General features: G+C 37.9%; 1 protein-coding gene across 1 annotated transcript in view; it reads left to right on the plus strand.

Moving 5' to 3' along the window:
• PRKAA2 (protein kinase AMP-activated catalytic subunit alpha 2) overlaps positions 1–18,091 on the plus strand; it is a 715,862-nt gene that overhangs the window by 427,734 nt on the left and 270,037 nt on the right. Inside the window, exon 4 of the mRNA XM_044085510.1 lies at positions 14,275–14,419. Coding sequence (XP_043941445.1) covers positions 14,275–14,419 — 145 coding nt within the window. The remainder of the gene's footprint in view (positions 1–14,274; positions 14,420–18,091) is intronic.

The raw sequence follows: 18,091 nt of genomic DNA on the forward strand, positions 1-18,091 counted from the left end.
CAGAGAGGAAAAAACTAGGAGGAGCTTCTAGGGCCAGTATACAATAGGAGCAGGCAGCTCAAAAGCCTCCAAATATAAAACTAAAACAGGAATAGGGAGGGTGGGAGGTAACCAACCTCAGAAAAACACTTGGTCCCAGCAGAGAAACCAAAAAGCAATGATAATTATAAAAATGCCTTAAATTAATAGCTTTATAGGTTCATAGGTTCACAGAAGGTTACCAGGCTAACAGCCCTAAAGCCCTTACAGGTCTAGCTATATTTATCCTGACTTGCCCCAATTGTCAGTGGTTAGGTGAGTGAAGTTCACAGAGATAAGAGGCTATGGCAGTTAATACCAATTTTCTCTGCCCAGGATGGACATGGGCACCACCCCAGAAGTGAATTTGCGGCTATCCATCCATTGATCTTGGTTGTGTTTTAAGAGAGTCAGGGAGGTGCTCTGTTTCAAGTGAATTGTAAGCTTGTTCTAAAGAAGTGGCAATCTGTGGGAGATGCATATGTGTCTCCAGCATGTCCTGTTCATGTCAGAGACTAGGTTAGGATCCATGGATAGAGTGACCCTTGTGCAGTTTGATTTACAAATGTGTAGCATTTCCATCAGGGCCAGATCAGAGGCTGTCTTGTAAGCCAGGCACGGGTCACCACTTAGCAACCTGTAGGAGACAAAATGCAGTGGTATGGCTTTCAGACTTTTCCCGTAAGACTTGTTTTGTGTACCCTGTAACATCTTGGTGAGAAACTTCTGTAGTCTCGCCAATTGTTGCAGATGTCTGGTAAGGTACATGCAAAAAGGAGCATTGTACTCAGTTATTGGTCTGATGAGGACTGAGTATAATGAAATTATAACATCCATAGATCTAGATGTGATGCCTTTACTTATAAAATGTCCCACACAGAAGAATTTCCTTACTACTGTGGATAAGTAGTGGTTAAAGTTCAGGTTGCAATTAACTTGAGTACTCAGATCATGTACCACTTGTTCTACACTTGGGGGCTGCTGTCTGTAATGTAATTATCAGGGATGTTAACTTTTCCAATGGGAATAATAGTGCATTATTTTTGCATGTAGCTTTAATCCATGGCTTTGGCACAAATCATTTGTCTGCAGTATATTAACATCACTGGGGATGCAATGATTGCACCCAATTTGCAATCATCAGCAAACTTGGTCAGCCACAGGCTGTCCAAGTTTGCCTGGACTTCAGAGAAATAAATTCTGAACAGTAAGGGGCCCAGCACAGAACCCTGCAGTATGCCACATGTGACTGGTCTTTTGTTAAAGGTGAAGTCACCCACTTTAACAGTGAGCCAGTTGGCTACCCACCTGGTAATGTAGGGGTTAATTCCCTATTGGGAGCGTTTCTTTGTAATACCTGAGTGGAGGATTATGTCAAATGCCTTGGCTAGGTCAAGATAGATGGTATTCATTGTCTTTCCCTTGTCCAGAACCTTGTTGACATTCTTGAAGAAGTCAACTATGTTTAACAGGCATGATCTGCCTTTAATGAATCCGAACTTTGTTGTGTCCAGAGTTTGGAGATTACCTATGTCCTTGTTAAGCTTATAGACCTATAATTCCCAGGGTCAGTCAATGGTCCCCTTTGTGCAAAGGGATTACTGTTACTCTCCTCCATTCCACCGGAACATAGCCAGGTTACAGGTTGTGGATAAACAAGATCCAAGTGGGTCTGCTAGATCATGTTTTAAGATGTTTAAAAGGCAACCTGGGATGTTGTCTTTTTCCATTGATGCCATGTTTGTGGCCTTGGAGAGATGACCTGATGTCCTGAAATAATAGAATAAGGAATGGTGGTAGGTATACTTTGGGGAATGACTGGAGGGGACAGGGGGGGTTGAAGTTTGCACCAAATCTGTCAGCAAGCAGGTTGGATATTACCTCTGGCTGAGTATGGGTGGTGCTATCTACAACCAGTTCAGCGCATAGCTGGATATTCCCATTTAGATTTTGGACATAGTTAAAGAATACCTTGTGATTATCTTGAGATAGGGAGGCTATTTTTGCCTTGTAATTAGCTTTGGAGGACTTAGCAAGATTTCAGATTTATTTGTTTAAGCTAGAGAGGGATTTCTTCCTCTGCTGAGTCAGCTTTGTATTGCTCTTTATATTAGGGGTCCACCAGGATTACTTGTTTTTTCAACAAGATCTGGTTTTAATCTGGTCAGGTACAGCCGATTCTATACAACTACTTAATTGGCTATACAGGGCATTGGTGTACACCTCTGCATAGGAGTCCATGTTATCTATATTTGAGGGGACTTTGAAAGTTATTATACTATCACTTAGTAGGAGGTAATTTGTCTTTGAAAAATTCTTAAGTGTTTTTGAGCTTGATGGGGTATCTGGTCTTATAATTACATTGAATGAGACTGATTTATGGCCCATTCTCACCAGGGAGAGCATCACACGGGGGATGGGGGGTGCAATGCTACAATGCTCCCCCATGTTAGTGAGTACTATGTACTGCACATTTGAGCTTCTTGTGGGTATGCTTACTAGCTGTTCGAAATCATTTGCATTGAAAAAGTCCAAGAACCTCTGAGCCAGCATGATTGTGGTTTTGTATGTTTCTCAATCGGTGGTAGGATAATTAAATTCACCCATGAGTGAGGTGTTGGGGTGTATGGCAAGTGACTCCAGTAAGTCCAGGTATGTGATATGTTTTTCCTGTTTCATGGTAGGTAACCTATAGATAGCTATGATATGGTAAGGGGCTTTGCTTATAATTAATTGGACATGGAGTAGCTCAAGAGAGTCATACTGTTTGACCATTCTTGTGGTGTGCATAAAGAGCAAAAAACACACAGTAATGATTTAAATGGATGGATAAGTTCAGTTATCAATGCATCTAAAATGTACTTCTCTGAATGCAAAAAAATATATAGTCCAAATGCTTTTGTTAAAAATATCTCACCTATCTCAAGGCTGAGATGGCAGACTACTCATGTGATGTAAAATATCAAGGGAGTGGGGCTGGGTTAATTACCACTAGCTCTAGTTACATTTAACTACAGCAAACTCAGAAAAATACCTAGGCCCAGCAGGGAAATGAAAAAGCAATGCAGTCTATAAAAATTCCTTAAATTAATAACTTCTAAACAGCAAAAACACACAAAACTGATTTAAATTGTTAGATAAGAGAAATTGTAAATGTACTTGAAATATACTTCTCTGAATGGAAAAAATATAGTCCAAATGCATGTGTTATGAAGCTTGCAGAAGTCTGTCCGTTGATCCTCCTCTTTCAGTGAAATCTCATGTCAAAATGTACTTGAAAGGGGTTTCCTTAAGAGGCCTTCAAGAAAACTAGTGGCCCCTACTTGCGACTTTAATTTTGTGTTAGAGAACTTAACATTTGCTCCATTTGAGCACACTAATCTGGCTGACATGAGGTTCTTAATATGAAAAACAGTTTTAGTGATTGCTATGATTTCTCCAGGAAGGGTATCTGAGTTGTAAGGTCTCATGGTGAGTCAACCCTATCTTATTTTCCTTAGGACAGAGCTTCTTTGAGAACTAATCCTTCTCTTATACTTATAGTGATATCTGAGCATACTTTAAGCCAAATTATCTATCTTCCCATTTTCTTTCCTGAACCTAAAAATAAGGGAGAAAGGATACTCCATACCATGGATGTCAACAGACAACTCAGGTACTATCTTGACAGAACTAAATTTGACAGATCTTCAGATCAATTGCTTAGTTTATGTGAAGGTAAGAAGAAGGCAGGGACAGCTTGTGCTATTGGAGTGCAGGACTGCAGCCCCCCAAGCTGTAAAAGAAAAAGAAAACCAGCAATACAAATGCGAGTTCCGGAACTTCCCAGACTGCTAGAGAACTAGTCCGGAGCATACACATAGAGTCCGGACTGCTGCTGAGAGACTCCAGATTAGGAAGACAGCATTCAACAGCAGAGATCCCAGACATCTGTGCAGTTACAACTGCATAGACATCTGGGATCTCTGCTGTTGAATGGTGCCTTCCTGGGTAGCAGCTTGCTCTCATGGGAAGGGGATTGGACTGCTTTTTCTCTCGCAGGCTTTTTAGTGCAGATGGACAAACTTTGCAGCCATGGAGCTGAGGTTTTATCAACAGACATTTCTACTCAGGTAGAGTGTGTGTGAAATGCCCCAGTTGAATATACCTGGTGGCTAGAGAGAACTCAGGAAATATATACCTGGTGGCTAGACTCAACCCTGTACCTTGGGAGCTGGTAGCAAAAGCTTGAATTCCCTACCCGCCACCACTTGTGAAATTTGTGCCTCATATATTTGTTCTTGTGAAATTAAATAATGACAGGCATTTGATTTCAGACTTCATATTCATCAGAAAGTACATGGTAATACAAAACCTGTTATTCTAGCAATTTTCTGTTTATAAGATCAATATTTGAAATTTGTCCCTAGTTTTGGGGCTGTATTCCCCATTAGTGGCGTTGTCTAGGTTTTTTGTGCTAAGAGGTTGAGAGCTATGTTGAGAACTGAATTCACTAAATGATAGCTATTTAAGATTCGGTCTACCTGTCTTTCAAGAAACAGCTGATTTGGCATAGTGGTATGTTGCTCTGACTGCATTGCCCATGGTCTTGGGTTCAAGACTTGGCAGTAAAATGCATGGTGGTAACAACATTTTATTCTAGCAACTTTCCAAGATTATTCAAGCAATGTTTAAAATGTGTCTCTAGTTTTTGGGCTTTTGTTCCCTCCCCTCCATAAATTTTGTTTTTTTCCAGATTTCTTGTGCTTCAAAGCTGAGAGTACAGTTGAGTGTCGAGTGGATTTTACAAGGAGCTTAGAGCTTGAAGAGAAATTTAATGCTGCTTATGCTGAGTCTGCTTTTATTGTTAATAGCACAACAGGTAGTGTACTTACTTTTGATGCAGAAGGATGTGGGTTCTACTCCCACAGTATATAGATGCGTTGCTGATACCGTACTGTGTTGTGCTTTTAAAGGGGATGGATGCTGCAATCCTGAGAATGTCCTCTTTGGTGGAGATACCTAGTAATGATGAACCTGTTATCAGTTTTCCATCCATTCCCTATTGCAATATTACCAGCTTATCATTTTTTCAATGTAACATAGGCAATTAATTCCTTAATGGCAACAGGCACTTTATTTGTAGATGAAACAATGAAATATAAAGTTGTTTGCTAGAAGCAACCTTTTGATTAGTAACAGATCTCTTTAATGTAGAATTATTTAGATGACTTTTACTTCTGCAGAGATTGTGCATATTTACTGATACTGGTGGATTATAGAAGTTTGAGTAGACTTTTATGATGGAAATGTTCTCAACTGGGCAGTTTTGTCATTATTGACAAATGCATTTTGTTTCACTGTTTACTGGAAAAAATGTTCAAAACAATAAATTTAAAACACTGTCTAACAGCTGTACAATATTATACAAGGAGTATAATTTAATACAATCAGGAAGGTGTATCAAAGAACACATGTATTTTTCCTGTGCAAGGGGCCTATGATTTGAAAACAGCCCAAAGTTAATCTTTATCTGCCACTGGCCAGATGTATTTTCTTTGAATTGTAGGTTTCAATGCTGTTTCAATGAATGTGAGTTTCAAGGGCAGACAAGTTTTAATGCTAAGTCTATTTTCATTGTGAGACTGCATTGCTTTGTTTAGCAGATGTCCATTAGTGTTTGTGATGTGAAATGTAAAATAAAACATTTAAATGAAATCCAAATCATTGTATAAGTAAAGCAGAATGCATATTACAGTGTTTATGGTAAATGGGGTGAAATAGCCAAGTAATGGGACATTGGAATTGCTGCAGGGGGGAGGCCACATTCAACCATGATTTTGTGAGGGGGAAGGACGGCAAACTCAGACAGCCCCAGCTTAACTATACCTCTTAACTGTCTAGATTTTTGCAAAATGAATAGATTTTTGCTTCTTATTTTTGGTTTGTTCCTCATAGAATTTGTGGTTTTCTGGCAAATCATTTAGGAATGAAGTCATTAAATAATGACAGACATTGAGTTTCAGACTTCATACTCTTCAGAAAATTGCATGCTAAAGCAAGACCTGTTCTTCTGTCAACTGTCTAAGTTTGTACAAGAGCAGTTTTTAGTACTGTTTGAATGTTCCCTCAATATATTTTGCCTTGTCCAGATTTTCTGTGTTAAGATGATGAGAGGTACGCACAAATAAATTGCTTTATAGAATTAGGTATATCCAAACCACTCAACTGTCCCCGATTTTGGCTCAAAATGTTGCTCTTCCCCTAATAATCCCTCTGCAAAATGGCAAATTTGGAAGAAAACATGGAGAATTTACAATTAATAAATAATTGTAATGATCAGACTTACAGACTACTTTTAATTTCAGAAATGCATGTAGATTCTCTTATTTTGTCAGCTGCTCAAGTTAACAGTACTAATATTAAAAAAGTGTCCCTTCTTTGACAGGCTCCCAGCTGTATTGTATGACTATTTTATATTTTTGCATCACATTTTTGGTCTGTTTTTCATAAACATGTGTTTTTCTGGCAAATTAGTGGCAAATCATTAAAGATTGAAGTTAGAAAATAATAACAGACATTTGAGTTTCAGATTTCATACCCTTCAGAAAATTCATACTAATGCAAGACCTACTATTCTATTATCTTTCTAAGTTTATAAGAGCAATATTTAAAAATTGTCCTTATTTTGGGGCCTTTGTCCCACTTGTGTTTATGGCTTTTCCAGAATTCTTGCTCTGAGGCTGAGAGGTATGACAAATGTGTCAGTGCCATCACCGTCAGCCAGAGACATTTCAGATTGTGACATACTTGTTGCACCCCACTCCACCATATAGTGACTCGGGATGTGTCCAAGCAAGGCAAGGAGCAGTTATGCCATGTAAGTGTGCAGAGTATCCCCCCATCCAAGGTAGACACAAGTACTAAAGTGGCTTTTTATCTGTCCTTGATTTTGCAGAATGTTCTGGTTTTCTGTCATATTTTTATACTGTTTATTTATACTTCTTCTTATTCAGAAAATGCATGTCGTTACAGTACCTGTTGCTCTGTGTTTAAGTAGCAATGCCTTAATGACCATCAGGTAAGCTTGTCTGAGACTGTAAGATGCAAGTAAGCTTTAATAAGCATGCTGTTAAAGAATTACCAACATTGAAAGCCTTGTTGTTGTTGTTGCCATGCAGAGAATATTTATGTAACTAGATAGCATATAAGCCTTAGGTATTGAAATGGATATGACAGTATTTAATTTATTTAACGTTTGTTTGCCAGGATAGTCCAACTGGACAAGTGTCCGTTTTCAGCAGAGTCCTGGGAAGAAAACTCCATATGTTTACAGAGAGAAGAAAAATTTATAAAAGAGACATTACAGAGTAGTAGTATACAAATTGTAGACTTTACAGCCATTAGTATACAATAAGAGGATATTCCCCCGTTTGGTTGAAAATACAAATGTACAGCATATGCAATAAGAGTAGATAAGAACCTGGTAGAGCATTGCAAGATATTTCACAACTAAATAAGAATATATAAATGATTTAAGTTTCCATATATGCATTCAAGCAAATATACATGCAAGAGTATACATGCATATATATATATATATATATATATATATATATATATGCAAACAAATACATACATATAAATATATATCTATATATATATACATATATATATATATATATATATATATATATATACATATATACATATACATTATATCTATATATATATATATATATATATATATATATATATATGTATATATATATATATATATATATACATATATACATATATATATATATATATATATATATATACACACACACATGCACACACACACACACACACACACACACACACACACATATACTTATACACATGCACACAGACACACACACACACAGATATATATATATATATATATATATATATATATATATATATATATATATATATATATATATATGGGATCTGGACACATGCTCGACTAGCATATGTCCAAATCACAAAACATCGAACACACATACACGAAAGTGCTTAACATCAACAAGCGCTTCCATGTATTTGTGCCTGCTTCATAGATCAGACTACAGTGCGGGTAAGAGAAAATTCCCTTTTTCCCCACTGTAGTGCAATCTCGGAGTGAGAATAATAAAGTAGGGGGGGTGCAGGGAGGCAAAGCCACCCTGCAGAAATGCTGATTTCTTTTTGATCTACACATACACGGAAGCACTTTTCGATGTTAAGCATTTTTGTGTATGTGTGTTTCGATGTTTTGTAATTCGGACATATGCTAGTCGAGCATGTGTCCTAGACCCATATATATATATATATATATATATATATATATATACACACACACACACACACACACACACACACACACACACACACACACACACACACACACACATACACACACACACACACACACACACACACACACACACACACACTCACACATACATGTAGACAGGATTACAGTATTTTCAGAAGCTCATTACATTTGTTGGAGACTTGCAGTCATCTTTGCAGGCTTTACCCGTAAACTAAACAGAATGCCAATCTATCATGTGTGGTTCATTACCTGTGCAGTAATCCTTTAAGCAATTTATCTTGAGCTTGTTTCTTGTTTACTGTTCATTTTCTACTTTGATCATGTTTTCCCCATGAAACAAGTAGATAGTTTCTTGTCTGGCAGTAGGTTGTTTTTGGATAAGAAACATTTTGACAAGTGGGGGTATCACAGAGATTGGTACTTTCAGCGTGTTATTTGGTTCTTTTATAAAGCTGAATATAAATTATAATTAGACCTGTAGTGCAAGGAAAAGTGGTTTGACTTGAGTGCTGCTTATTTTTTATACTTGATTTTGACTGGCATTTCAGTAATGTATTTAAAAAGTAATTTATTTGTTCATGTCTTGCAACCTTTTTGTTTCCATCTAGATATTAAGTAAGTTGTCATGTAGTCAATGCACTGAAATATTTTTTTTTCTTGTACAATTCATTTTGTCTTGATTGGACTCTCATAATGACAGTTTGGCAGTGGCACCCAGGGCAGTGTATTTAATTAAAGTCCCAGTTTTTGTGTTTTTAGCATAGCTCCACCCCTTTCTAATTGGCCTCACCTTTCCCATTGGCCTCACCAATTTAACTGTCTCCTGCAGCCCCCCCTTTGATTTGAAGTCACCAGCCACCACTGGAAGAAGGAACAACTTATGTCAAAACAGACTATTTCTAAATGGTTGCCTGTGGCTATTACCTTTATTATACTCACTGTAACAAAACTATTCCAGGCAAGGTCAGGGCACACGCTAAAAAGGCCTTGGCTTCATCTATGTCTTTTTGGAAAGGATTGGATTCTAGAAGTATTCTTGAAGCTGCTACTTGGTCCTGTGTACATACCTTTACAAAGTACTATAAACATGATTCTTTCTGTAGGTCCAGATCAAGCTTTGCTAGGACAATTCTCCAGTGGCTCCTGGACTCTTTCCTAAGGCTACTGCGACAGTGATCATTATGATGAGGATATTACAGATGTGTAAGTTAAACTTACCGAAGCAGTAGATGTTCGAATGATCACTGCTGCAGTAGCCACTCCCTCCTTCCACCCCCGTCCCTTGTTTCTTTGGTGTGTTTCTTTATGTCAGGATGTCTACATTTATTTTTTGTTGTTCCTAGCATTGACGTTTCAGGGCTCAGCCTCTATCTTTCTCCTGATAGGTAAGCTTTTAAGGGCTTTATGCCAAATTTGTCTTTTAATCAGCTCAGCTTGAGCTGCTATATAGTTTGGGTGTGTGGAAGATGCCCTAAAGCTTTGAAAGCTGGCTGGCTGTTATATCCTTGGCAGGATATAACTAATCTAGCAAAGGCTGCTGCGGCAGTGATCAACTGAGCATCTGCTGTTACAGTAAGTTTGACTTATGCAGCCGTACTTTCTCCCTCCATGCAGTCCTCAAGAAAGTTTTCTTGAGTCACCCTAAAAAGAACGACATTTGAGAAGAGAGTGTAGCTTTTCGGCACACTGCCCTACTCCCTTTACTAGCAAACCATCTGCACTGGCATTAACATTACCACTCCCATGCTGGATAGTCATTTTATAGGGCATCATTACTAAACTCCATGTTATTTTTAAGCTTATAGAATTTAGAAGAAGGAAAGGAAGAACAAAAAGGCTGATGCAACATGTATTTTAGGCAGAATTCTGTTATGTTCAAGATAACCTTAAATTCCTAGCTGTCTCTGTTAAACTCCCTCTAAGAAGCTTTCCATGTTGCCCACTTACTGTACATAACCATTTTAAAGAACGGTGATCTGTTACCATTGAAAACTTCCTGCCACTCAGGTAGAGTTTTGGATTTTGTAGACAGAGTGTAGACTATGCCCCCAAACACTGTTTTTTTTATTTACAGCTGCATAGTATTCTTCTCTGGGATGAAAAAATACACGGTATTATTTATTTATTTATTTATGTATGTATGTATGTATGTATGTGTAAATCAGGTAAGTGAAATGGTAATTTTATGACCCTTTTCAGCCATTATCTCAGAAAAAAGGGCAAGGTTAAATACAACATGTATAGTTCACAGTTTACAGTAGCCAATAAACCAGCATGTTTTTGGAGGTAACCATCTGAAATGACAAAAAACACAAATGCAGACCTCAGAACAGAGATAACTGTTGTGTAAAAAAGGAGTTTATATATATTGAAACCAAGGTTATTGTACATTGGAGAATTCTCCTTATTTTGAGGTACAGCAATCTTAAATTTAGTATATGTAAGTATTGTTGGTACTGGGATTGCAACCCTCTAAATCCAGAAGCACAGTAAGTTTTTAAAAAAAGTCCATTGAATTAGGGCATTTACTGTTCTCCATATGATGTGTTGTTTTATTTTTTCATAATGTTGAGATGGGTCTCATAGTTATAAATGGGTGATCATTTTTGAGGGTGTAAAGAAACTGGCTATCCCTGAAAGAACCCATACAGATGTGTGGAGAAAATGCAAAGCTCCACACTGATAGTGATCAAGGGTCAATTTTCAATTACAAATGCAGAAATTATGTGTCAAAGTTATTTTTTCCCCTTCCCCACAGCTGACCTTCAGCTGCCACCAGGTCCTGTCCTTATTCTTTGTGTGTACCAGACCAGCCAACATACAAGGTTGGTGAGGAGATCACTAATGCAGTTGCAGCGTCATACTGCTGCTGTGTGTGTGACCTACCCCCCCAAATACATAATAGCAGCCTTTTGGGCTCTGTTGTTGCTGTGCTCGGCTGGTGCATGCATGCTTCTCCATGTATGCAACCTCACAACAAAGTGGCACACTGCTTTTGCAGCTTAGATGTCACCAGTTTCTTAACTCTTCTATTACGGTGAACCTAGGATGCCTCTTTTCAAGGATAGGTGACCCGATGTCAGACACACTCCAGTCCTCCCCATACCCCCCCATCTCCCATGCCGCTAACCAAACCTGGCTCATTAGGGGAACAATAAGAGTTTTATCCAAATACACATTGGTGTCACATTGTAAGGCAAATTTCTTAGTAAAAATGTTTAAATTATCTCAGATATCACCAACAAAACAATGCAATCTTCAAAGTACTATGAGAAATTACCCTCAGAGCATTGAAAGTAAGCAAATTAGTCAGTCACTTCAGAAGCTTAAAAGAACAATAAGCAGTTTCTTTCATATAGCCAGTCTCCCTCTAGTGGCCACAGCAAAGGGTGGAATCACACACACCCCTTCTAGAATATCCAGCTGTTAAACACTCTATTTGAAAGACTGATGTCCTCCTGTGGCTTTCATCTGTCATGTTCTGAAATCCTGTTACAGTGGTCCTTAGGATGGGTACATGTATTTTACAGGATTATCCAAACTAAAGCCATGAATAACTCTGAAATAGATGGCTCCATCACTACTGAAGTGTGATTGTTTTGTGATCAACACTAATAAGTGCAGTCACAAAACAGTGCAATAGATGAAATGGAAGCATCTTTGAAAGTCCTAAAACACATAGTATTTTTCAGGGGGCATCCCACCTCTGGTACTTTTAACTCCTAGATCACTTATCTTACAGAAAATCGAAACCTTGATCTTTAAAAGTAAACCCAAGAATCACAGACTGGTGATCTCGCATTGCATTGGCAATAAGTAGAGTAATGCAAATAGAGCTGGAACTTAGAATAGATGCATGTTTTTTTTATTATGGCCAAAGGTCTTTATTTGACAGAAACAAAACTTCAAAAGATGCACATCTCTCATACATGCACAAAAAAAAAGTCCTTGCTATTTTTGCATGAGTCTGATTAATATGATAATGTTGTGCAGTATCCCCTAGCAGGTCACCATCTGCTGTACTGCTAAAAGTAAGTTAATGTTATTGATAATTTAAAGTGTCATAACTCAAACCAGAGATATTCCCTCAAGTTTTTAAAAGCTGAGTGAATTGTGTGAGTCAACTGCAATGGTCTTCAGTATCACACAATAGTCTTATGCTATGGTCAGTTATTATAGAGGTGTTAGTGGGTGTATAAAAGGATGCGAATAATTCAGCTTACCTTAGTAGCAGAGCTGGATCATGGTCAATTGGGGCCCTAGGTATGGTAATAGATTGGACCTCCCCCAGAGCAACCCCCTCCCAGCCATTCAAGTGTTCCATTACTTAGCTATTTCTCCCCAGTTACCATAAACACTGTTCAAACCTATCAGTGTGCATGCTGTTTATTTACTTCTACAGTGATTACAGATATTGAAGTAAAATAGCACAAACACTGATAGCCATTTGCTAAACTAACAATACAGTCTCGCAATGAAAACAGACTTAGCATGAGCAGTAAATGTCTTTGTCATCTGTGTTGGGGTGTGTGGGATGCACGCATAGTCCTCTTTAAAGAAGAAGATGCTGCCACTGAGGTGTTAAGAAGTAATTTTTTTAAGTTGAAGCCTCCTGGCTAGATTGGGCCCCCATAGCCACAGGGCCCTTGGCAACTGCCTATGTCACCTAGTGCTGCATCCAGCTCTGCTTATAACAGGACTTGCTTACATACTTTGTCACATCATTCACTGTAGCTAAAAATCAGGATTCACCAGATATGCAAAACAGCTTATTTCCAACAGTTTTTATAGTGTGGTAGGTGTTTGTAGAGCTTCTTTGCAATCCTGCATAAAAAGAACTGGCATTACTACATTTCTCCTATTGCTAGAGGAAACAAATCTTAAAGTCTCAGTATGGAATGAAAAATATATTTAGTGAATTTGGTATAAACTAACTCATCTCAGTGATTATCAGTTTGAAATGAAGATCAGAAAATGTTCAAAGGAATCAGAAAAATAAATGCATAGCTAAAATTGTGCAAGTAAACACATTTTGTATTACAATTTTTAGTAAGCTAGGATCTGTTATGTTGCACAATTACTGGCCATTAACATTTTTCTTAACAAATAAAAATAAAATCTGTAGCCCAGACTCTGGACATACCAAAGAGGCAGCTTGGACAAAATACTAGGGAAATCAGGAACGTTATTTAAAACTAAACACACGTACCTGATATCCCTTGTATCTTGTCCATGCTGTCTCTCTCCTACCCCTAAACTACACTAAAGTTTTTTTTTTTTTTTAATTAAAAAAAAAAAGAAAGAAAAACGGAGCAACGGAGATCTTCTTTTCTCCATTGTTTACTTTCCCCGAGCTCTGATGTACTGAGTATGCATGGGAACGCAAGTCCCAAACGTATGTGCAGTACATCAGATAAGGCTCAAGGAAATGTCAAGCGGTGGAAGGACAGCACTTTGCACTTATACAAAGATATTATTTAAGAAAAGTAAGTATTTTTTTTCTAAAATAATGTAATTGTATAATAGTCTGAGTGTGGGCAATGCTGGATTTACCACCAAACCACACCAATCGTGGGTAAATCCAGCATTACCCACATCAGACATGGGTTATTGCTATAGTACCTACCCCAAGTCTGATAGTTAAGTACACCTGTAAGAGCCAGGTGTTCATCAGCAGGTTTGCCAGTTCCTTGATCACTTTCTACAGAATATAATCATTTAACAAAATGCAGTATCATTGAACGTATGTTGCACTGTTATCGGAAAATAACTTCTATCATCATTCTTTTGTAATAAACTGCAGGCAACAATATGGTTAATGTCACAGTACTTTTTGCTGAAAAGAAAAATTAGCGAGCACATATTAAAACAAAATGTGTACTCTTCTTGACTTGGCTACACTTATAGTTTATGCTGTATCTTTTATTCTCTAGGTGGAGGAGGCAGAAGCCCGGCGCCTTTTCCAGCAGATTTTATCTGCTGTTGATTATTGCCACAGACATATGGTGGTCCACCGTGACCTGAAGCCAGAGAATGTACTGCTAGATGCAGAAATGAATGCCAAAATTGCAGACTTTGGTATGATATTTTTGAAATTCAGTTCTCAGTTTATAATGAACTTATACTTAATTTCAGTAGTGTAGTTTAACTGGGTAAAACACATATACAGACACAGACAGACAGACATACACACAAGGATGCACGCACGCATGCACACACACACACACACACACGCACACACACACACACACACACACACACACAGAGGTACACATATGCAAATGCACACATATTTGTTTGTTTGCTTGTTTATTTTTATATTTATTTATTTTGAATGGTGGACTGGCTACAGGAATCTATTTTTAGCCATTACCTTTTTACAAATAATCAAAAATTAACAGGCCTATTAATTTCAAGAAAATTATTTTATCAGAAGATGGGAGAGAGTCACATATCTTCATTACTGTTGCTGAGAAGGCATTTAAGGTGATGGTTTCATGATAATGGGACATAATAAATGTGGATAGAGGTCTGTCTGAAGTTCATATTTAGGCTGTAGTTCAAATTCTAGGTCAGGTTAATCAAAGTGCTTACAACCAATAACTGTACATTAAAAACAGATTAAAAAAACATTCAAGTAACAATGTACATCATGGTTAATAAATAGACTGTAATAAAAGTACATGCATAAAAGCAATAAAGTTCATGATAAGTGATTGTTTAAAGTAAAGTGATGCACCTTCTAGGACCTTTCAGTACCAGCCATTTTGGTGCTTCTCTCACTTACTGACTATGATGTTCCAACAGCATGTTTTCTGATTTGCAAAAGAACAAATTGTAGACCAGTATCTCAATCAAATTATGGGATGCCCAGGGTGTGCATGGCTATGTCACTAACACTACAACTTTAAAGATTATTCAGGACCAGATTGACAGCTGCTGTGGTGCCTGCAGAACTGATGGAATATGATAGTTGCTGGGAGTGTCAATAGTAAGTGAGCTGTGAAATTCTCTACCAGCTACAGCTAGTCTTGTTCAGTGCTACAGAGCCCTAGATGCAGAAAATGAGTGTAGTGCTCTGGGAAGAGGCTACTGTAGGCACAATCTTGGAGAACTTCTGAAGAGAGAAAAAGTGATTGATGTAGCCAGCATTCCTCAGTCATAAATGTGATGACTTAAAGACAGGTGACACCTGTTCCTTGAGTAACACTTTTGTTCTCTCTTCCAAAACCACACTAAAATATTTTAACTTTCATCACAAACTCAAGCATTTTTGTCATCATAGTCACCATAGGAGCTGATGGATTTAAAATCAAGATAGTGGAAAGTCATTAAGATGGTATTGCATACCCTTGGCCACTTTTTTTTTGGGGGGGGGTGAATCTCAAATGATGTAATTACCCTGTTCTAGGTTCTGTCTAGATTGCCAGTAAGGGAGTTCATGGTATATATTTTCTCCTAAGGAATGAGGAGGTAAAACTCTGTACCATTTGAATAGTAGTGAAATTGAAGACCTTTCCATTAATGAACTCTACCTGAGGCAGATGGATATGGAGAACATCTGATGGCCCATAGAAGACTAATGATAAACACTGTAGATAATTGTGCATCAGGAAAAAGTGTTAGCTCAGACCAAATATGTCTTTTATTTTGTGTAGGACTGTGTGCTTAAGAGGGATGGGCAGTGATTTCATTGAAGTATTTAGAGCATTACTGCCGCTATCTGTTGTTCAGCTAGGAAAAAGACCTGAGAGGATTTAGTCTTTATACACTGGAAGGCAATGATATTTTGTTTGTGGAGAACTGATTATAAGAGCAGCAAGCTTGGCTGAGGCATGCTTGTAATTTCTGTACATTTTAGACAAATTTGTTAGCAGTGGAACTGTGTATGTGAGAGATGATGTTAGGGTGGACTTTAGTAGCTTGATTCTTTGGCAAACTTCTGTAAAGGATTTCATTTTGTGTTTGGAAGTTGCATATTTATTTGTCAGTATGGATGATGAAAAACTTGATGGGTCCATCCAAACACCTAGATATTTATATAAATGATTCAGTGTTACAAGCAGATGGGGAGAAAAAGGGGATGATGTTATTTGGATATGATACGAGCATGCATTTCAGTTTAATGAAATGCATGCGGAGGCCTACTATTTTAATCAGTTAAGAGCTTATGATAAGTCAGGATTTGAAAGTCATCTGATATTGCCATTGCTAACCACTTTTAATTTAATAGGTTCTCTGAAATTGATTGAAGAAGAGGTAATTTGGAAACTAGGAGTATGCATCAGCTGATAATTAGGCTGGTCATTTTATTGGCATGAGCCCTCTTTGTATAGATGCATTGTCTGGGTTATGGTCATGGTGCGTCCATCCATGTCACGGACCCAATGATTTATCACAGATTTAATGTATACAGCATCTGTTGTTGATAATCTGGACATTATCCATCATTATCTAAAAGTAATAGCTGAAGTTCATCATATGTATATCTGAGGCTTCTCCATGACAGTCTGAGGGGCTCTACAGTTCTTCCTTTACTCCCTTATACTACAAGAGGTACAAGAGGTTGTGATTGCTGTAGGCTGTGTAAGGTAGGTGTGAGCTTTAATAACTCACAGACATTTCATTATCATGTAATAATGTTGGTCAAGTCCTGTATTTATCATCTGAGGAATATCACTAAGGTTAGCCTGATTCCTCCAGAGGATCAGTTTGCGATTCATTTTGGTTTGATTTTCTTGCACCTTGACTACTGCAGTCCTTGTACCTGACACCAGATATGACAACATGTTGTTATTGTAGAATTTTGCTACTTATTGGTGGTACAGCGGTTAGCATTGTCACCTCACAGCAAGAGGTTCTCCTGTTCAATTCTCGGCTGGAGAGCCTTCTGTGTGGAGTCTGCATGTCCTCCCCATGGTCGAGTGACACATAAAGACATGCAGGTAGGTGTGTGCGTGAATGGGTGTGCCTTCTTTGAAGGTTGGGCGTCGGGCTGGCAACTCAGCACCGTAAAAATTACACTGCCAATCATTAGCGGTCCGGAGTTCTGCTGTGGTGACCCCTAACCAGGAAAAGCCGAAAGCCATTACTTTTACTTGTTCACTACATTGCCATCATAAGAGTCTTGTCCTTCAGAATCTGCAGTGGCTGCCTATTCATTTCCATATTGCATTCAAGGGTCTGATGCTGAGGGTTTTGCCCAGCAAAGCTCCATGCATTTGATAAACAAGCTGAGGGCCTGATGGCCATTGAGGAGTTTTGAACTTGTAGGTACCCTTGTATTCCTCCAGTCTCTTTTTACAGATATAAATTACTGGACTAAATTTGAGATAGGTAATTTATTCAATAAGTGGAAAGTTTTTCCATTTCACAATATGCATGATACAAATTTTGACTGAGTCATATCATCTTTTTGTGTTCATCTCATTGGAATAGTCTAAGCAAGTGATTTCAACTATTAAGGAGTCATTTAATATTATGTATGTATAACACAAGTCTCCCCTAAAAAGGCAATATTATACAGAGTAGTCAGCAACAGTTCCTGTAGCTTTTCAGTGTAAGACAAACCTTGAAGTCTGTGTTCTTGTTGTGAGAAATCATTCTACCTACTCCATTTCCATCAGATGGGATGTTATTAGATTATTTACTACAGTAAAGTATTATATTACTTGCCTGATAAGACTTGTATGAAAGAGGGGTAAGTTACTTCTCTAACATGGCTCTTAACCCCACAGAAGATAGGACGAA

Source organism: Protopterus annectens, chromosome 10.part0, assembly GCF_019279795.1.
Source record: "Protopterus annectens isolate FY-2018-M chromosome 10.part0, PAN1.0, whole genome shotgun sequence".
Taxonomy (NCBI): Eukaryota; Metazoa; Chordata; order Ceratodontiformes; family Protopteridae; genus Protopterus; species Protopterus annectens.